The sequence below is a fragment of the Lithobates pipiens genome, unplaced genomic scaffold, assembly GCF_037356315.1.
Source record: "Lithobates pipiens isolate NorthernLeopardFrog02 unplaced genomic scaffold, aLitPip1_a1.2 Scaffold_8, whole genome shotgun sequence".
NCBI lineage: Eukaryota > Metazoa > Chordata > Amphibia > Anura > Ranidae > Lithobates > Lithobates pipiens.
The window spans coordinates 666365049-666387618 of NW_027507903.1; the positions used below are offsets into that span (position 1 = coordinate 666365049).

A 22570-nucleotide genomic window follows, 5' to 3' on the forward strand; every position below is an offset into this window, starting at 1 on the left:
TAACAGAATCTCTTAGGGAACAGAGGGCACGGGTGAAGAACTCAGGCACCTTGAACTGCAGGTCTAGCAAAGTCTCTATTTCCACCCAGAGAGTAGCCACTCGCAGCTGGGTACTTCAAGGCTGAACAGATCTCTAGCCAGAGATCATGACAGTCAGCACGTTGACTCAAACTTAAACAATCAACTAAGGGTGAATAGAAACCTTTTTCCTCCGTACCTGGAACGTTTTCCGTTTCCTCAATGGCACTGGAAAAGTGTGAATTTGTCAATGTCCTTCTCAACTCAGTAACCAGGCACTTCTCAGGTTGCCACTTGCCGGCCCTCTTCTGAAGAGTCTTCCTCCGGTCACTTCCATGAGCTGCGGTGTCCCTCCAAGCCGAGAGCACACCCGGACACTCTGAATCCTCCCTCAGTTACTGCGCCTCAGACCAGCAGGTTCCGAGACTCGGGAACGGACAGATCCCTACCCAAGACCAAGCAGGTCTATCAGGGGCCACTGACAGGAACATGTTGCGGGTGTCGAACACCCTGTGACCGGGAACCCTCACGGGTCTGGAACCAGGCCAGACCACACGGGTCTAACGAACAACTCCGGAACCCCGAAAACGTGACCCACATCCCCTTAAGTACACCTTCCCAGACTCCTCAGCGGGCCCCGACACTCCCACTGATTGGCTCACTGAAGGCCGATAGCTAAACATCCAACCAGACCTGGTTCTGGCCTGTCATGTGCGCCTCACCGTTCACATGACCAGGCAGAACTTCCAAACACAGCCTGGCCAGACTGGTGTTAAGGCCAACCTACACAATTAACCCTCAGAACCCCTACTGTTCTGAAGCCAAAAACTACATTTACATGCATATGACATTTGATCCCAAATGTGATCCGCTACAAGAATATCCCTTAATCCCCTATAAAAGACCAAAAGGAGGGTCCCTAGTACAGGGAATGATTCTCCGATGGTCAAACAACTCCCCAAAAGCTTATATGACAGGTGATCCAAATAATTCTCCTCTCAAAATAATGAAGGGGGAGATAGATCACGCAGTGGGGTAAATCCCTCCCTCCCCCAATATAACACCCCCTATGAGAACCTGTTAATTCCCCAAGCCACCTAGGGCGAGATCTGAACTGGATAACTCCTGAAGGGGACAGTGTGATTCTGTCACCACAGAAATAGTCCACACTTTTCCACTTCTGAAATAATACACGATGACCAATCATTGAGATACACGTCATTCCCACAGTAGGTCAATCAGTCAGTCAGGGAAAGAGGCCACATTAAAAAAAGATTTTTATAAACCAAAAAAGGAAAAAAAGAAGGCGAGAAAAAAAGTATCTCCTCATGATGATATGATATGTCCTCAGATATACAAAAATCCTGCTGTATTATCTTGATAGCGGCATTTGAATAATTAAACAGTAGGAGACACTGAATTGAGCTGGATGGATGACTAGACACTCCAATCCCAAACCAGTCAGGTATATTACAAGCATGAGTAGTATTGTCACGCTGCCACCAAGAAGACAAACAGAGGCCTGTTGAGCCCATAGTGCCCTTCCTGCTGCATTTTCCAATCCTAATTGGGAACCCACCACTTCTGCAGCCCCCGTACTTCCCCCATTTACTGGCCAACCCGGAATTCAGGTGGAAACAGTTGATTTTATGTCACAGACCTTTCTGGGCCTATCCCTCGACATGGGCATAACTAAAAAGAGTGAGTTGCGGTCACATTGGTCCACTGACTGTGATATGCAGTGAGGAGTGAAATCGCCATTTTACACCCTTAGAAAGCCTGAAGGCGGTGATTGGATTTCAGGGCCCCGTACGCGGGTAGGCTCCCAAAAAGTCTCACACGTGTGGTATCCTCGTACTCAGGAGAAGCAGCAGAATGTATTTTGGGGTGTCATTCCACATATGCCCATGGCATGTTTGAGCAATATATCATTTAGTGACAACTTTGTGTAATTTATTTTTTTGTCATTTTTCAATGACTTGTGACAAAAAAATAAAATAATCAACAGGCTCAACATGCCTCTCAGCAATTTCCTTGGGGTATCTACTTTCCAAAATGGGGTCATTGGGGGGGGGGTTGGTACTGCCCTGCCATTTTAGCACCTCAAGAAATGAGATAGACAGTCAAACTAAAAGCTGCATAAATTCCAGAAAATGTATCCCAGTTTGTAGACGCTATAACTTTTGCGCAAACCAATAAGTATACACTTATTGAGATTCTTTTTACCAAAGACATGTGGCTGAATACATTTTGGCCTAAATGTATGACTAAAATTTAGTTTATTGGATTTTTTTAATCACAAAAATTAAAAAATATAATTTTTTTCCCCAAATTTTCGGTCTTTTTCCATTTATATCGCAAAAATTAAAAATGGCAGAGGCAATTAAATACCATCAAAAGAAAGCTCTATTTGTGGGAAGAAAAGGACTCAAATTTCATTTGGGTACAACATTGCATGACCGCGCAATTACCAGTTAAAACAACGCAGTGCCAAATTGTAAAAAGTGCTCTGGTCATAGAGTAGCCAAATCCTCCGGGGCTGAAGTGGTTAAGGTAACTGCTGAGGAACAGGAAGTATTGACGTGCAACCCAGGTAAGTGTCCCAGCAGAACAGCGATTGCGAGAAAAAAAAACAGTACCCTTGGATCTTGTAAACAAAAGGACCCTGTAATTCTCTTAAAAGGCCACTAGAGCCCGCCAGCAGCCATATTAAGAGACGTAACAGAGCTCGTCAAGCTGCAACTATATGTTTTGAAGGTAGAGAAAATTCCCCATTACTTTTCCATTGTAAAAGAAGACATCAGCATATTTTCCCATAGGAGGTTGCCAATGGCAACAGGTGGCAACACAGCATATGGAATACAGCAGGATATTCCACAGTTCAGTGACAGATAAAAGGTTAACTAGAAAAAACACCTGGGTTTACCAGGGGCACAGTTCTTCAGTGGGTTACTTGAGAGGAACACGGTAGGCACAACAGGTGCAAAATAACAACTTGGTGGTGCACATAGGCAACGGTTTTAGCCGGTAATGACCCTGCACAGGAAATCAGCAGTTCAGAGCAGTCACCCGACCCAAAAAGGACTCAAAGCCTACAGACTCCTGCAGGGCATTGGGAAAAGGATGTAGAGCTCACCTCCCAATGGTGCCGTGGCCAAGATTCCAGCCAGGAGGATGCATCTCTGGGTGATGTAAAGAAACTGGTAGTTTTGCCATGTTGGACCCGCAGCCGGGCCATAAAGAGGACACTGTAGCGAATACCCCGGGTACGCATGGCAGCTTTAACCTGGTCAAAGGATCGCCTCAGCTTCTGTGTCTCCACCAAATAATCTGGGAAGATTCAAAGTTTAGTGTTCTGATAGTCGACATCCCTCTGTAACCTGGCAGCTCAGAGCACCTCATCCCTGTCTCTAAAGTTCAGGAGTTTCAGGATTAGGGTGCATGGCCATGTCCCCAGGGGCCCAGGTTTGGGGGGAATACGGTGGGCTCTCTCCACAGCATAGAAAGGTGAGAACTGGGCCGCAGGCAGGAGGGTATGCAGCAGCTTCTCCACAAACTTCATCGGGTGGGGACACTCCACCCCATCTGCTAGGCCCACTACGCAGAGATTGTTCCTCAGGTTGCGATTTTCTGCATCTTCAGTCTTGTATTCAAGGGCATGGATCTTGGTTTGCAGGGAGCAGAAATCATTGGAATGTTCTACAACAGTGTCCTCCACATGCCTCAGTCTTTGCTCAGCAGAGGACAGCCTGGATCTCACTTTGTCCATGTCCTGCCTGAGTAGTCCCACATCCAGCTGCACAACATCCACTTTGGATGTTAGAGTAGTGGTAGAAGCCTGGCAGGTGGCTATGGCCGCCAGGACTTCAGCCAGGCCCAGCTGTGTAGAAGAGGTTTGTCCCCCCTGCTCAGTCTGGGACGCCATATTGGCAAAGGAGCATGCAGATCTCTCCATGTGGCCCTCGCAGGCCGGGAATGATTCCTCCAGTATAGGGGGAAATGGAGCCTCTTACCCTGTCCTTTAGTTGCCCCAGAGGATCGATGTCGCATGTGGGTGTCAGCAGGCGATATTGGAGCCGGGTGGCAGGAGATTGGCCCTGCTTAACAACAGAGCTCCAGCACAGACATCCACTCAGTGTGCCATCTTGGCCACGCCCCCATGGTTGTTGTTTTTGTAGTTATTATATTTTTTTGTATTCGAATGGCTGAGATTGTTATGTGTTGTATTGTAACCAGAGATATGTAGGCCCCGTGCACTGTGTTGTTTTAACTCTTGGCCAATGAGGTGCTGACTAACTCAACTGGTTCTCCTTTCCGGTCGATGTGGGGGTGGTGCCTGGACTGGTTTTTACTCCAGCGAGTGTGTGGTCCCTTATGCAGGACACTGTGGACACCTTGCAGTCTATCTGCCATCCATTAGCTGTCACTGGGATGACATCATGTGACGACAATATCCTGTATTGCCCAGGGTGGCCAATGGATTGGACATTGTCAGCTTTCCATGGCAACCCTCCTGAGACACTACGCATGTGCTGTTTTCGGTGCATGTGCAGTACGGGATCGGGCCCGCTGACATCACCAGCAGCTGGGCAAGAGCCAGGGCTATATATAAGGGGATGGGCTCCCCTAAAATTGTCACAGACCCTCTGGCAGTGATATGCAATATTTTGAACCTGTTGGTAAGATAGAAACTTTGTATTTTCATTTTTTAAGGGATTTACCTGAATCGGTCGATCAGCTGAATTCACTTATATGTATCTTACCATGATTGTCCTGTTTTTCAATTATAGCTTTCCCTCAACTTACCCTTATCTCTCAGTCTGTGAAACTATCAGCACATAAATTATACCTTTACATGTTTTAATGGAATTACACTTATTTGCTCCACGGATGGCTGGAACATTATATGCTTAGGATTATGACATCATTACAAGTGGTATATACATCTGGAAAGGAATTGGGGGAAAGCACTGCGCTAGGGCTAAAGGTTGGGGGTCAGCAGCTAACACCTAAACAAACAAAGTTCAGTGGAAATGGGGGAAAAGTGGTGTAGCGCTAGTAATTGAATTGGTGAAAAACTCAAAAGAATATATATTAAAAGGAGGTAATAATAAAACCAATACTACAACACATACATGTAACAGAATGTGCGAAAATACGTGAAATCAAAAATGAGTAAAAATAATGATTCACTAAGTATGTAAATACAATATATATATATATATATATATATATATATATATATATATATATATATATAAGTGCACGTGAATCTTGGATATCAGTAGCTGAAATAAAAGTCCCAATACAACAGTCCACATATATTAGGTAGTGGAAATTGTCAGTGTTGGTCTTCCCAGCGATAAAATCAGGCAACCACACAATTCATTTGGACCTGGAACAGCGACTTGTCTGGAGTAATTTAGAGAGAATTAAATACTCTTACCAGAGGAAGTGGACTCATCTGTCATATGACAGTGGGTCAAATGCGCTTGTAATCCAATGTGGTGTTAATCAGGTGTTGTGCGTTGTCGGTAGGTCCCCGTTGATCACCGCACTGTCTCCGGATTTCACTGGCTCCCGATATCAGTGGCTGGAACGTATGTCTCCAGGGACAGCAGGGTCCAGTTATTCTCATTGGGGTGCCATCCCAAGTATGGTAAATCGTAGAAAAGGGGTTCAAAAAGGAAAAAAAAAGGCTCCAAATGGTGCAGGTCAGACGGTAACCAATAGGTTTTCGGGCAAATATCTCCTAAACCTATATGGCTTGGACCTACAGGTAAGCCTTAATCTAGGCTTACCTGTAGGTCAAAGTGGTTTGTAAGGGTTTACAACCACTTTAATGATTACTAGTGTTGGGTGAACCTTTCAGGCCGAACATGAGTGTGGGCCAAACATTGGCTTTTCGCCCCATTCAGGGAATACCTGAATTTGCAGGTCGTTCGGTGGGTGTTTGCACAGTGCATTCTGCACCCTGATTGGGCAAAGCTTTGCCCAATCAGGGTGCAGTAAAAGCTGGTTGTTAAGGAGCAGGGCTGGGTAGCCGGCCTAGGCTTCCTTAACAACTGATGAGCCATCAGTTGTCAATGAGCTTCCCCGCTGAGAGCTGAATAAAACAAAAAAAACATTTGCCGGTAAAAAATCTTAAACAAAACCCCCAAAGGGCCTGGTATGGAGTAGGGGGGGGGGGGCTCCACGGCATTTTTTTTCTTTTTTTTTCCCCATAACCAGGGCAATTGCAACCGTGAGTCAAATTAAATGAAATTTGACTTTGTTTTCTTTAGAAATTTCATTTTTGCTGCAACAGGTTCTATACATGCTACAGATGCGCCACTTTAGAGGCAGACTAAGGGGACTCTCACCCGGAATTTATATTTAAAGGAATTTTTCATTTTTATTGTTGCACTTTAAAAATTTTTTTTGCATTGATACATATCCCCCAGGGCAGTACCCAGCCCACATATCCCTTTTATGGCCATTAACTAGCATATAAGCCATGAAAATGGGGACTTTTTGATTTTTTTTCCCTGTTCGGCTCCCATAGACTTCAATAGGGGTTTCACTGTTTGGGTTAGAACTTTTCCCCTGTTCAGGAGTTCTGCTGTGAACTGAACCCAGGAGTGTTTGGCCCATCTCTAATGATTTCTCTCTACTTATCTATATAGGTTTGGTTTTGACCAGCTAGTACTTTTGAAGGATTCCTATTTCTTTGATCAGGCACTTTCAGTGTACAATATTCTAGGATCCTTACATCTCCTTGGTGTGTACTTTGTGCACTATGTACAACATCTTATTGGCTACCCTTACAATGCTATAATATTAAGAAATACTTATATCAAACAGAGCTTATCAGCCCTCACCTTACCTGGCTTCCAGACTGACCGAGGAGACCACCATATGTGATGTTCCCTTCCTGGATGGGTCTGTTTGAATTTTCAGGTGAGTGTTGCCCCCCTTCTCTTGTTTTCATTGGCCATATGAGTTTCCTGTACAGTACATGTGGTGATGCATTGCATATAGTGAATTATGTGTGTAAATCTTGTGTGGGCATGTGTATGTGTGTTTTATCATATATGTATACATGGGCACATACTGTATGTCTATACATGTTTTCTTGGTGTTCTATGATTTATGTCTTGTGCTCTGTAGATTATTACTCTCTTCTAAAACTCCTGAGGAAGCGGTTACCCCGCGAAACATGTTGGCAGGAAGGCTGGACTAACATCTATTCTAGGTTCCTTACATTTATAGGGGACTATATGAAGACATCCAGTCTTTGAAGGGATTTAGTTCCCTTGACTTCTTTTTTATATTATTACATTTTGTCGCTGTTGTGTGATGTATTTATTAATGATTTTGTATAACTTTTGTAATAAACATAATGATTTTACACTATATTTAGTGTTGTGAGTTCAATGGTACCATGAAAGTCCTCAGTGCCTCAAAACATTTCTATTTCTAACCTTCAACGTATCCCAGAAGTGACCCCCAGACTCTGGTGAGTAGAAAAATGGCCAATTACAGCTATTCATTCAAAAAGTGAACCCCCCAATCCTCCAGCCCCCGCTTCTATCACCATTCCTATTTTCTATTGCCTGCAGTTAGTGTCCTCTCCCCTCTGCAGATCTGACATCTCTTCTGATCCTCCATGGGCTTTCATCACCCCGTTTCCTCTGATCCCCTCCCCATTTCCACTGATCCCCCTCCCCCATGTGCTTCAAGGGACATGTATATGTACAGCTGCAGGGTGAGGAATGTCTCCTCCACTTATGATTGGCTGTCTGTGGTGCACCAACACACATGAGAATCCTTCACACTAGCAGTCGGGGGGTGGTATAACCCCCTGGTTGAGCCCAAAACTGCTCCCCCTTTAGCTGCAGAGTCAGCAGTCAGGGGTGAACACATGTTGTGGCCTCAAAGCAAAGCAGGTACCCCTTACCATCCCCCACCAAACATGACCCATTCATAGATTTCATTGGATCTGCTTCCCATCACATGATTCTGATTGCAGCTTCCAGGTCGGTCGTGCCCAGAGGAACCCTTCCCCCGGACTCTACAGTAGATAGGGACACTCTGCCACCACCCCATATCCATGTGTAATGCACACAGTTGCAGGGTGGTGGCGTTGCTTTAAGGGGTTAAAATGGGTGGTGAGGAGGTGAGATATTGTCAAACACCTCTGAAAAGTGATCTGAGTATGGACCACTTTTCGAAGGAGTGTCAGTCCCTGCCCCTAGTGTGAATGAGCCCTAAAGCTGCCCATACATGGATGGAAATTCAGCCGGTTCAGCGGGGATCGGCTCGATGTCGATCGGTGTGCGGCCGTCCCTGCTCAGCAGAAGTCAATCATTAGAACGATTTCTATAATAAGGGGCGTGTTGTAAAAATGTTCTCAATCACAACTGGCTGCCGCCATTGGTCAGTGTAAGTCGCCTATTTACAGTTCTGTGTTCCTTCAATTCTCACTGGTTTACAAAAAAAACACAAAAATTTACAAATTTGTTATTTATTAGCTCAATACAGGTCCATGTTCTAGAATTAGAAGGAATTTTGTAAGTTATGTTGTATTTGTATCCGCTAATAATGATTTTCCTGTATTTCCAGCAAAAATATTCTTTTGATAAACATTTGCGAAATTATCATGTGACTTAAATCTAAAAATCTAATAAAGCAAAAACCTAAAAATCAGTATAAGTGATATAATATAAAATCATTAGTTATAAAAATGATCCCATAGAATTCTATTGGTGATCCATTCTATGGGGACACATTATATTAGGATCCATTATAAAAGTGATATAATATATGAAATAATAATGTAGATACACTTATCAATCACACATGATGACAGCGATATATGATGGAAAAGAATGACATAATCTTCAAACTTATATTCTTATTTCTACTACATATTGTAATCTTATATTATAGATAGATAGATAGATAGATCTGGTCTTAAAGGGCCAGTACACCTCCATCGGTGCCTCCCATAAGTCATGTTACACTCTGCACTCTGTCTCAGGTTCAGCACTCTATACAATGTCCCATCTCTCTATACATAATGATCATGTACTGGGAGGAGCCATAGGAAATAATGCTCCGCCCCTTCTGTAAGTAATGCAGCAGCCGTACACCCCCTATAGAGTCTCCATGTACATCCACACTCAGAGCCGGAGAAGTGTACACTGTTATATTGCAGTCTATAGAGAACAGTAAGTACATCTCTCCAGGTAAGTACTGCACCCCCAGATCAGTGCACCCATCACCTCTTACCACTGAACATAGTCATACTGACTGAGGAACCTTTGGTCAGCCCAGAGGCGGGATAACAAGACTCCACCCACTTTGTCCTTTCAGGGTAAAGTGGGAGGTTCTCTTGAAAACCCTCCAAGCCCCCCCTATATATTCTCCTTTGCTGTTCCCCAATATGTTGTTGGTCCATCAAAGCCCTTGATAGGTTCCCAATTTCCCGGATATGAGGGATCATGTGATCTTCTCCCAGCATACAATGTTCAAGGCTAAGAAGCCAATCACCAGGCTTGAATACTGTCACATGAGGAGGGTGAAAGGTGACATCATCAATCCTGTGTAAGCTCTGACATATTCCAACATGGAACCTATACGGTGGAGGGGATGGAGCAGCAGAGGAGATCAATATTGGGGAATATAAAGGGGTTGGGATGGGCCCTGAGTGGACAAATGTCAGAGTCTCTTTAAGACCATTTGGGGTCCCAAAATAATGTGATATATTTGGGTCTCCAAAAAAATAAGTAAAGCCTCATATAGGATCCCTAGGTATTGAGACACACTTGGGGCCCCAGACAGACTCCTTTAACCCCCAAGTCAAAAAATCAAAGTGTCCGCCCCCATGAGCTGTGAACTATAGCAGTATAGATTGCAGGTTCTGCCATTTTTGTGCCCCCGTCCCACTGAAGTACCCAAGTTGGCCCCCTCGTCTGCAACTCTTTGGCTCGGCCCTGCCACCAGACCCTTGGAAATGTTTGGGGGCCACAGGCAAAGTTATATTTTTTAGGCTTCCAGAGAATGGGACATATTTGGGCCCCCAGGGACTGGGGAAAATTTGGGGAACCCTAGAGAATGTCACATACTTGTGCTCCCAAGCCATATGATATATTTGGGGCCCCTAGGCAATGTGATATTTGTGTGGCCTCCAGACAATGTCATATACAGTATTTGGGCCCCCGGCTTCCCTCGTAGGCTTTCAGAAAGATAAAGTAACAGATGAACCCCGTATTCTCCTTTTTCCCATAATACATCTCTTCTTATTCAGCACAGTAGTGCAGAATGTGAGACCCGGAGCAACCAATCAGATGGTGTGACTGTTAGCAGCACTGTGATGTATATTGGTGTTCAGCATGTTCAGGGCCACAGAGGGGGTAGAACCGGCCCGTCTGTATGGGGTCTGGGCAGCTTTATGGTGCAGCCAGTTCAAAAAGCTGCTGATCACAGCCAAGAGCCCCCACCATCTCCCCCACAGTGCAGATGACTTCTCCTTCTCTCCTTCCCACCAGCTGCTGCAGGGGGAGCCACAGGGGGATCGGTTTCAGAGATTGGAGATTGGGGACAGGAGAGGGGTGATCAGAGCAGTGGGGGGCCATTCCACACAGCTCTAATCCCATGGTGGCCCTCTTCTCCCCACAGCTCTGCCAGCTTCTCCTCCTCAACCTGGCACTGGCTGTAAGCTGCTGTGGGCACACAGGGGGACCAGTAAATATGTCATATTTATCAGCCCCTTCTTTTTCTCAGTGAACACAGTGAGTGATTGATAATGATCACTTCTGTGTTTATTCAAAACTGAAGCATGATAAACTGTGCTTACTATGCTTCAGTTGGTGAATGAACAGTAAGCCTCTGTACAGAACACTTCCTGTTCATTCATTTCCTGCAGCTTCAGCTCCAGAGAAAGAAGTGGGAATTTCTGTCCTCAATCTCTTCTTCTGCCTAAAGAGTGTATCATCAGAGGTCTGTATGGACCCCTGATATTCCACAAAAGCCCCCCACACACAGGGCTGTTAAAAAATTTAAATAATAAAACAGAAATAAACTGTAAAAAAAAAAACATAATTAAGGGTTCCTTCCCACAGGTAGTCTGGTCAAATTCATGTGGCTGAAGCCATGTTCAGAGCCATACACCTGACCCCACACACCCATCCAGGCTGGGGGGTCCCTGTCAGGTAATGTACGGGGCCCCATGATCTCTAACAGCAGCCCTGAGTGTGTTCTCCGGTCTCACCCTCTCTGTCTTCCCGTATATTCTACATATTACCAGCCTGATGTGTGCCGTGTCTCTGTAAGGTATTGTCCTCTCTGGTGGGGAAGATGAGGGTGAGACCGGAGAACATGCTGCACAGCAATATACATCTCAGTGCTGATAACAGTGATACCAACACTATTATATTACTGATACATTCCATTAAAGTCTATGTCAAGCTAAGAACTTTTCTTTATAGTTTTGGATGGAGTGAGGGAGGATTAGAACCCCTGTTGTGTTTTTACTGCTATCTGGGGATTCCCCTCACTTCCTGTCCTGCTGACAACATTGTACCGGGCAGGAAGTGAGAGGAAACCAGCAAAGGGGACCCAGACATACATTTTTAGTAGAAGAGGGGAAGGCCTAGAGCCCCAGTCAGATTTTATTATAATTGTGGAGAGCTCCCCTCACTTCCTGCTTGGTAAAATCTCGTCACCGGGACAGGAAGTGAGGGGAAAACTCTTTAATGGAGACCTGGATAGCAGTAAAAACCAGACAGGGGTTCTAACTCTCCCCCACTCCATCCAAAACCAAGAAAAGAAAACATTATGGGTGGACATACACTTTAATGATACATCACATTTTATTGTCTTAGCAGTAAATCTCTAGATCCTTTCTTCATATATTTCCTCTGAGATTGTTACATTTCTTTTCATCTCTATTTAGTATAGATTATATGGAATAGGAGGAGGAAAGAGAGGTGACCCCATCCTATCCAATCACAGCGACCGCACTGCACCCCGCACAGAGAGACTGCATGTGGGGGAGGGGCAGAGAGTAGGGGGAGGGGCCAGAGGAGGAGATTGGTGATGTCACACACTGTGATAACTTTCTGTTTAATGATTACAATGAAAGTAATTGTCATGAGATAGATAGATAGATAGATAGATAGATAGATAGATAGATAGATAGATAGATAGATAGATAGATAGATAGATAGGCCACACCCCTCTTTACTGACAAATAGGAACATGTCATTCACTGTTACTCCAGTAACTGGAGAGATCTCCTACCCAATCACAGGGAGTGACAGAGGGAGAAATCACAAATAGAAGAAAAAACTGCAGGGTCCCACCCATTGCTTTATCCTATTGGCTGAAAATTCTACCAATCCCACTACCCATCCTTGTGACATCATTAGTCTCTGGGTGGAGTTCTGACTATTACTATTATTCCCTATTCCCCCCACAGATATTTATACAACCTCTCCATACACGTATCCCAGCATGGAGGGGCTCAGTGAAGGTTGTGGTGAAGGTGTGGAGATGTCGGATCGGGTCACACAGATCATAAAAGGAGATCCGTCCGACCTCATAATCCAGATCTATCCTGACTCTGTTACTGGAGATATTGGGGGGTAAGAGGATCCCTTTCCTGTCATGTATCCCCCCATACTGATCACCATCCCTCCACAAACCCCAGGACTTCTTATTATATCCAATCGCTGACTGCCTTCCTCCTCTCCTGTCTATACTGGGGTAACACATCCCGACTATCCATATATCTGATCCCCCGACATCCACTTCCCAGTAATGTCTCCCTGAGGAGAAACTCCGACTGCTCAACACCTGATAACAATTCTGAAATCCCTCTGGTGTTTCTGGATGATTCTGTTTTCTATCTGACCAGGATACAGTTTTCCTGTCATCTGATATATGGAGATTATTATGAGCTGTATTTACATCCAGTAATATGTCTGCAGCTCCCTGTATATAGGCGGATACATCTACCCCTCTTATTATATCAGATAATGTGTGTAATGTGTGTGATATCCCATCCACATCCAGACCCCCTCCATCATGGAGGAGCTCCTCATGTCTCTCTCTGTCCTCATTATCTCCATCCTCAGTATCACACAAGTCACCTGTGTCTGATTCCTGTAAGACAGTCAGTGGATCCGTCACGTTACACAGCTCCTCAATGTGACGCAACTTCCTGGACAGCTCCTCCTTCTTTATTTCCAGATCCCGGATGGAGATGGAGATCCGCTCTGCCCTCCCGGAGATTTCCCTCAGGACTCTCTTCTCCAGGTCTTCCAGACGTCTCCTGAGATCTCTAAACAGGACAGTGACTCTCTCGGTGTCACCAGCTGCTTCTTCTTCTACTTTCCTCCTATGTTCCTGCAGACTCTGGACTCTTTCCTCCGTCTCCTCTCTCTTTGTCAGAAGTTTCTGCCGAACATTCCTCAGTGTCTCCTTCTTCTCAGAAGCCACATCCAGCATCTCCACCTGGTGTCCTTGATGTTCTCCAGCCAAACTACAAGACACACAGATACAGGTCTCATCCTCAGTGCAGTAATACTCCAGGATCTTCTTATGGACGGAGCATTTCCTGCTCTCCATGGACAAGGTGGGGTCACATAAGACGTGTTCTGGAGACTTTTTGTGGACTCTCAGGTGTTTATCACACAGAGAAACCTCACAGAGCAGACAGGATCTAACAGCAGGTACAGGAGAGTCCACACAGTGAGTACAGAAGACCCCGGACTCCTCCTGATGTGGCTGAGCAGACAGGAAATTCCCCACTATGTTACGTAGTGTTATGTTCCTTTGCAGTGCAGGACGATGCTGAAACTTCTCTCGGCATTCAGGACAGGAATATCTTCCTGACCCCTCCTGTGTATCCAGCGCACGATCAATACAGACCCGGCAGAAGTTGTGTCCACATCTCAGGTTTACAGGATCTGTATAAATGTTCAGACAGACGGAACATACCAACTCAGCTCTCAGGTTAGCAGACGCCATCGCTGACAGCAGACGAGAGAAATGACAGTGAAAATCTCTGACACCGGAGAAGAATGCAGTTGGGAGGGTCACTTCCTCCTACACAGGGCGAGGCTGATCCAGATCAGTATTATTAGTGGTGTTTCCCCCAAAAAATAAAAATATTTACTGTGCAGTAACCAACCAAAATAAATTGGATAAAAAATTTTTTTTTTAACTTACCCTTTTTTCCCTGTTGCTATGCGGTCCCACGAAATCTGCCTCTTCCAGTGCCTGGGCTAAAGACGTCACTTCCCTCGACACCTCCGCTCGCTACTGCTCCTGGGAGATTTGTGTCACCATTTCCCAGAAGGCGGTGGGCACTGCTGAGGGCAAAAATTTTATCTCTGTTGCCATCCCAACGGGACAGAACTTCCGACACTGCCACCCGTTGTGTTGGTAACCTGAGCTGTTGATGGCGCTCGGATATAAGCTTACTGCGCATGCACAAGATCGGCGATACCAGCGCATGCTGGTCTATCAGCGGCACAGTATCCCGGAAGAGGATGCCTGTGGGCTTCATATGCCCACAGGCAAGATGAGAACCGTCAGGCCGCGTACACATGCGGGGACTGTTCGCTCAACTTTGTCCGCTGAACAGTGTTTCAGCGGACAGTCCGCTCGTGTGTGGGCTTTCAGCGGACAGTTTGAGCGGACAGTTTGAGCGGACAGTTTGACGAACAAAGTTTTTCGGAAATCCCGAAAAACTGTCCGCTGAAACTTGGACTGTTCCCGCCCGGAGAAAAGTCCGCTCATTTCGAGCGCGTCTCCAGGTAGGCGGGGCCCGCGAAGGAGACGTCGCGGGCTCCGCCGCCTGGAATGAACTTAAAGGGCAACCCAACGCCGAAAAAAATCGGCGTGGGGGTCCCCCAAAGTCCACAACACACCCTTGTCCGAGCACGCTACCCGGCCGGCCAGGAAAGGGGGGCGAGCGAGCGCGCCCCCCCTCCTGAGCCGTACCAGGCCGCGTGCCCTCAACATGGGGGTGCCTTGGGGAAGGGGGGGCCGCGCGGCCCCCCCACCCCAAAGCACCTTGTCCCCATGTTGATGAGGACAAGGGCCTCTTCCCGACAACCCTGGCCGTTGGTTGTCGGGGTCTGCGGGCGGGGGGCTTATAGGAATCCAGGAGCCCCCTTTAATAAGGGGGCCCCCGGATACCGGCCCCCCACCCTATGTGAATGAGTATGGGGTACAATGTACCCCTACCCATTCACCTGTAAAATAAAAGTACCCAAAAAAAACACAACACACTAGATAAAATATTTTATTGCACAGCTCCGGGGGGTCTTCCGTCTTCGGGGGTCTTCTCGCCGGACTCCTCCGCTATCTTCTTGTAGCTCTTTTGCTAGCGGAGGAGTCCGGCTTTCTTCCTCCCCGCCGCCGGCCTCTTCTCCCGACTTCGGGGGTCTTGTCCCCCTCTTCGGTTCTTCTGCCGGGCCACCGCGCCTTCTTATAGCTCTTTTGCAGGCGGTGGCCCGGTCTTCTGTCGCCGCTGTCGCCGCCGCCTTCCGTTCTTCTTCTTCTTCGTCTTCTTCTTCTTCTTCTTCTTCTCCAGGAGATGTTGACACGACGCTCTCTCCGGCCGGAATGCCAGAGCCGCGCTGCGCGGCCACTTATATAGTGACAATGGGGCGGTGTCACATGGTATATGTCACATGGGTTGGTCACATGGTGACCCCGCCCCCTTACGATGTCATAGTCCCCATGTGACATCAACCCATGTGACCAACCCATGTGACATATACCATGTGACACCGCCCCATTGTCACTATATAAGTGGCCACGCAGCGCGGCTCTGGCATTCCGGCCGGAGAGAGCGACGTGTCAACATCTCCTGGAGAAGAAGAAGAAGAAGAAGAAGAAGAAGAAGAAGAACGGAAGGCGGCGGCGACAGCGGCGACAGAAGACCGGGCCACCGCCTGCAAAAGAGCTATAAGAAGGCGCGGTGGCCCGGCAGAAGAACCGAAGAGGGGGACAAGACCCCCGAAGTCGGGAGAAGAGGCCGGCGGCGGGGAGGAAGAAAGCCTGACTCCTCCGCTAGCAAAAGAGCTACAAGAAGATAGCGGAGGAGTCAGGCGAGAAGACCCCCGAAGACGGAAGACCCCCGGAGCTGTGCAATAAAATATTTTATCTAGTGTGTTGTGTTTTTTTTGGGTACTTTTATTTTACAGGTGAATGGGTAGGGGTACATTGTACCCCATACTCATTCACATAGGGTGGGGGGCCAGTATCCGGGGGCCCCCTTATTAAAGGGGGCTCCTGGATTCCTATAAGCCCCCCGCCCGCAGACCCCGACAACCAACGGCCAGGGTTGTCGGGAAGAGGCCCTTGTCCTCATCAACATGGGGACAAGGTGCTTTGGGGTGGGGGGGCCGCGCGGCCCCCCTTCCCCAAGGCACCCCCCATGTTGAGGGCACGCGGCCTGGTACGGCTCAGGAGGGGGGGCGCGCTCGCTCGCCCCCCTTTCCTGGCCGGCCGGGTAGCGTGCTCGGACAAGGTTCTGTTGTGGACTTTGGGGGAACCCCCACGCCGATTTTTTTCGGCGTTAGGGTTCCCCTTTAAGTTCATTCCAGGCGGCGGAGCCCGCGACGTCTCCGTCGCGGGCCCCGCCTACCTTGACACGCACTCGAAATGAGCAGACTGTTTCCTCGTGTGTGGGCGAGTCCGTTCATTTCAAAAGTTGCGCGGACTTAGTACGACGAACTTAGTTTGCCGTATTTGTCCGCTCAAAAAGTGCCGTGTGTGGGCGTGTTCGTTCATTCAAAAGTTTGAGCGGACTGTTTGACGAACTTAGTTTCGGCAGACAGTCCCCGCGTGTGTACGCGGCCTCAGTGTAAACATTTTAAAGTTTATTTTATCGGCAAAAACTGAGATCTTAATGAAAGAAAAACGGAGCAAGTGAGTTATATTGTAATCACCTCTTCTTTGTCACCCCCCCAAAAAAAGCGTTTAAGACAGTGGAACCCCGCTTTAACCACTTTTTGGGATGTGTTGTTTACAAGTTAAAAAAAACTCTTTTTCTTTTGCTAGAAAATTACTTAGAAAAAAAATGTATAATGTTTGGGGGTCCTAACACCCTAGAGAATAAAATGTCGGTCTTTGCAATACTTTCTGTCACACCGTATTTGCGCAGTGGCCTTTTGGGGGAAAAATACACTTTTTTAAATTAAGAAATAAGACAACAGTAAAGTTAGCCCATTTATTTTTATATTGTGAAAGATAATGTTACACCGAGTAGACCGAAGGTTTTTTTTCCACAGTAGTAAAGATAATCAATCCTCCCAACCTTGAGAGAAAGAGGGAAAGATGGGTGTAAAGAAGAACACACTAAGGCCTCATGTACACTGCTACTGGTAGACGGACATTTAGCAGTTGGCATTTTTTTCCTACTGCCCCTGAACTCTCCTCTATGTTATCTTATCTGTCCATGTACACGGGGTCATTTATAGTAGTTTCTAGGAAGTTTAGATTAGAGGCATTCTTTGGAAAGCAAAAAAAAAAATGCGTTCAGAAGCTGAGTTTACCGGCATTTCAAGCACTAAACGCGGTAACGTGCATTTAGCCACGTTTAGTTTAAAGGCGCTTTTCATTTTTGACAATTATTTTTTTTAAGCGATTCTAAACGCAAATGTGGAAAACGCCACTATACACGGCAAGTAAATGTGGCAAAACAGGCGTTTTTAACGTGGGTTACTATCTGTCAAGTTAAATCGTTCAGGAGAGGTGGTAAAAACATCCCTTGTACATAAAGCCTAAGGCCCCTTGTACACTAGACGTTTAGTCCAAGTTTGTCCAATTCTGGGATATTAGTGTCCCCAGGAGCCACAGTTACAGCATCTGTTGGGGTGTAGAGTGGTCTAGGGGTGAGTGGACCCTCAGTTAAGGTATCTGCCTAGAGTATCCTTGAAACCCAGCAGGCCTGGAGACCACTCTGATCAGGAAGTATTCACACACCATACAGTTCTCAACGTGGTCTGACAATTTATTTTCGGACTTCAGATCATAAGGGCAAAATGACCTCACAAAGAAAGCCCAACCCTCCTTACATTTAATTAATGTCTGTATTTTATCATATATTAACCACTTACAGACCGGACCATTTTGCTGGTCAAAGACCAGACCACTTTTTGCGATTCGGCACTGCGTCGCTTTAACTGACAATTGCGAGGTCGTGCGACGTGGCTCCCAAACAAAATTGACGTCCTTTTTTTCCCACAAATAGAGCTTTCTTTTGGTGGTATTTGATCACCCCTGCGGTTTTTATTTTTTGCGCTATAAACAAAAATAGAGCGACAATTTTGAAAAAAAACGCATTATTTTTTACTTTTTGTTATAATAAATGTCCCCCAAAAATATATATAAAAAACATTTTTTTCCCTCAGTTTAGGCCGATACGTATTCTTCTACATATTTTTGGTAAAAAAAAAAAATCGTAATAAGCGATTATTGATTGGTTTGCGCAAAAGTTATAGCGTTTACAAAATAGGGATAGTTTTATAGCATTTTTATTAATATTTTTTTTTTTTTACTAGTAATGGCGGCGATCAGCGATTTTTATTTTGACTGCGACATTGTGGGGGACCCATCGGACATTTTTGAGACATTTGTGGGACCATTGTCATTTATACAGTAATCACTGCTATATAAATGCAGTGATTCCTGTTTAAATGACACTGGCAGTGAAGGGGTTAACCAGTGGGTGGCAGTGTAGGGGTTAAGTGTTCCTAGGGGTGTGTTACTAACTGTGGGGGGGTTGGGCTTTCATTTAGTGAACACTGATCTCTGCTCCAATTACATGGAGCAGAGATCAGCGTCACTAGTTGCTAGGCAGAATGGAGAAATGCTGTTTACACGGCATTTCCTCCATTCAGCCGTCCCGTGAGACGATCGCGGGTATGCCCGCGGCGATTGAGTCTGCGGGTCCCGCGACCAGACTCACGGGGGTCCCGACCAGCGTGGGAGCGCGCCGCCGGCGGCGCGCTCCTGATGGCAGGGCGGCATTGAAGATTGGACGTACCTGTATGCCAATATTCCTGCCCGTGCCATTCTGTCGACGTACATTGTCGTGCGCTGGTCGGGAACCGGTTAAACAAGCAGTGGAAAATTACTGAGTACGTGCAGAAACAATATACGCCCCCAAATTCATATAGAAATTGGCCACAGGAATGGCTAGTAGAGAAAAATAGATTGTTCTCGAGAACATTTGTTCTCAATAAGAGGAGCTTAACTCTTAATTTAACTCCTAACAGACTACATGAATATTTATCGTAAAATGGATACTCATATTATAGGTTACAATATTTAACATGGCAGGCAATAAGCTAAAACAAAAATTAAGCTAAAATATCCCTTCAGCATCTAGGCCTGCTTCCTGCAACATCAAACCAAAAAATAGTTGGCGCACAAATGAATGGTCCCTTTAAAAAACGCTTATCTATCTCGTGGGATATTCGTTATTTAAATGAGTGTCCTGTAGTTGGTCTCCATGTGCAGCTGTTAACCCATTATGGACTTGGCTAAAACATGGATGCAGCAAACAATCAAAAACAGCGCATCAAAGAAACTCGTAGTATAATGTGAAAAAAACATTAAAATGTCATTTATTAAATGTAAAAAATGAACAAAGACATGTGATCCCGTCAGGATCTAAAAAACATCAAATACACCAATCCTAAAAGAGACGGATGTTTGATAATAAAAGCCCCTCGGATCTCACGGTGGCGCTTCAGTCCAATAGAACATCAACGAAGTGAGTGACTCTTGGAACAAAGTTCCATTCATTTGCACTGGCTTTTACACACATTTTGGGTTCCCCCATCTTTATGAGAAAGGATTGATTTTAGTTATTAGGTACAAGGAACTGGTAGCAGTGCAGATTGGTCTTTGTTCTCACCATCTCAAAGCCACAACTGAGAGATCCGAGGGGCTTTTATTATCAAACATCCGTCTCTTTTAGGATTGGTGTATTTGATGTTTTTTAGATCCTGACGGGATCAGATGTCTTTGTTCATTTTTTACATTTAATAAATTACATTTTAATGTTTTTTTCACATTATACTACGAGTTTCTTTGATACGCTGTTTTTGATTGTTTATTGCCTGCTTCCTGCAGCCTGTCACAGTCTTTGAAAGGCTGACATACACGGCAGCTGGATGGGGCAGAACACTTTACTGCCATAGTGTCAGTTCACACTGAGGCAGCATGACTTGCAGCGCAACTCACTCAGGCGACCTGGACACGACCGCTGCAGAGATTTGCAAAATGACTTCTTTATAGAATTCAATGCAAGTTGCCTCAAGTCGTACAGGAACCTTTTTCTAAGATGGAGCGACTTGTGTCGCTCCGATTAGAATGGTTTCATTGTACAGAATGGGACGCGTCTTTTCAAGCAGCTAAGTCGCCTGACAAGTCCTCCCAGTGTGAACCGATCCTTAGGGAGAAAGGAGGCCCGGGGCAGGGACTAAAGACCACCATTTCTTTGTGAAGAAAAAGGAAGGGTTTCTTACTGGATAAGATTGATAATTCTGAAATCTGTCTCATTGGCAGAATACACTGATAAATCCCACCTAAGTAAGGTCAGCCAAGTGAATATCCTGAATCAGCTCAAGGGGAGGCTTCTGTAGAACCAACATGACCAAATTGAGATCTCGTTGTGAAACAGGTGAATGAAAGTGGAAGGAATGTGAGCCACCACTTTAACAAAGGGCTTTAAAAAGGGAATAAGTGACCAGCAGTCTCTGAAAGAGAATGGCCAATGCTAAGACTTAACCCTTCAGGGTGCTTAAGGGTATTACTGCCCCAGAGAAGCTTTACAGAGCCCCCTAAGGTGATAGACCTTGTGAGAGGTTGATTTCCAGCCTTAAGCAGCATAGAAATAACAGTCAGAGTCAGAGAGACCTTAAACTTTCAGGACTTGGGTTTTAACAGCCAAGTGTTAAAGCCAGCGACCATGAAGCAGGATGGTACATTGGTCCTTGAGACAGCATGTCTGATTGGTCTGGAAATGACCACGGATTGTCTCCCAGGAATTGGAGGTTGTCCAAGTACCAACTCCTTCTTGGCCAAAATGGTTCCACTAAGATGACTAGAATGCCCTCTATCTCGATCCTGCAAAGCTGTTGAGAGACAATCTGTAGCAAATATAAAATGTATCAGTGGCGACCCATCCATTGGGGGCACAGGGGCCACCCTATCCATGCATCCAGTCCCCTAATCTACATGCGGGGTGCTCGACACATGGATTCCAATGTGGGGTTTTTTTTTGAAGCACGTGATTGGCTTCAAAAATGATGGGCATGGGTTGAAGAGCACTTTTTCCCCCGAGCCCACCAAATTGTGTGACATTAGCAAATTAATATTCGCCAATGTATTCCTGCTTCTCCGCCTGGTCAATCAGGGAGCCAGTCCTGAGACCCAGGAGTCTTAGAATGGGTCTCAGGACCCGCCTCCTGTTCAGCCGGGAGGAGAAGCATCAGCCTCGGCAGCAGTCCAGATACTGACCCGCATTACTGACAAGCTCCACTATCTATAAAAAGGAAAGGAAATTGCGATAAAATAGTCCAAAGTCAAACTTTTTTTTTAACTGTGATGAATATAGAATTCCAAATGTTTGAGCAGCTGGAGATAAATCCAAAAATCCTAGTGCAAACCCACAACAGAGTGCGTCATCAATCTATAGAGAACACACTCACCAGATTGCAAGCCAAACATGCATGTGGCTTTGTCAGAAACCATGAATCAGACTGAGACAGAAGTACAAATAAATCACACTTGTTTATTAATAAAAATAAAAAGGTAAATAGAGAAAGCGTATCCAACACAAAAAAGAAAGCTGCGCTGAAAATCATGTACCGTAAATAGTGCTAAATTATATCATTACCACCATAACAAAGCTTATTCTCCACCATGTGTACAAAAATTATTGATATAAACACAAATAAGAAAGTGAAAAAAAAATTATAATAAAAAGACAAATATAAATATAAGTAGTCCAAAAGGAAATGGGAAACCAATATTAGATATAGAAGCAGGAGGATAAGGAGATGAAACTTCAGTCCACTTAGGTGACTCCACACACAGCACCCTCCGAGTATGAAGCAAGTGCACCCAGGAATGAATCCTCCACCACTAGATCCAGTGAGGCTTACCAGCTAGCCAGATCTCTTTTAAAGGGGATCACACGTGCCTGTAATTTTAACCTCTGAACCAGACCTTTAAGAAACACCGCTGATACCTCCAATCAGTATATCTCCTCCTCAGAACGTCTCTCGTTCCAACCACATTAATTTAGTGAGATAAAACAGACAGAAAAGGTCCCATAGCGTAACTCTATATAAAACTTTTATTAAACCATATAAAATCAAGATTGCAAACTCACAATTCAGCCGTATACAAGCGTGTATGTAAAATAACGAGCCGGCCGGCTCTCTCTCATTCACACTGCCCGTCCTTCCTAGACCAACGGGGAACGGCAATGACGTCAGCACGCCGCTCAACCCTACGTCGTTTCGTCAAAGCT

General features: G+C 45.6%; 1 protein-coding gene across 1 annotated transcript; it reads right to left on the reverse strand.

Moving 5' to 3' along the window:
- Positions 1-12380: 12380 nt before the first annotated feature.
- On the reverse strand, positions 12381-14034 carry LOC143961895 (E3 ubiquitin-protein ligase TRIM39-like). The gene has a single exon (XM_077471228.1). The coding sequence runs from the start codon at positions 14032-14034 to the stop codon at positions 12460-12462; it is 1575 nt and encodes a 524-aa protein (XP_077327354.1). The 3' UTR covers positions 12381-12459.
- Positions 14035-22570: the final 8536 nt, after the last annotated feature.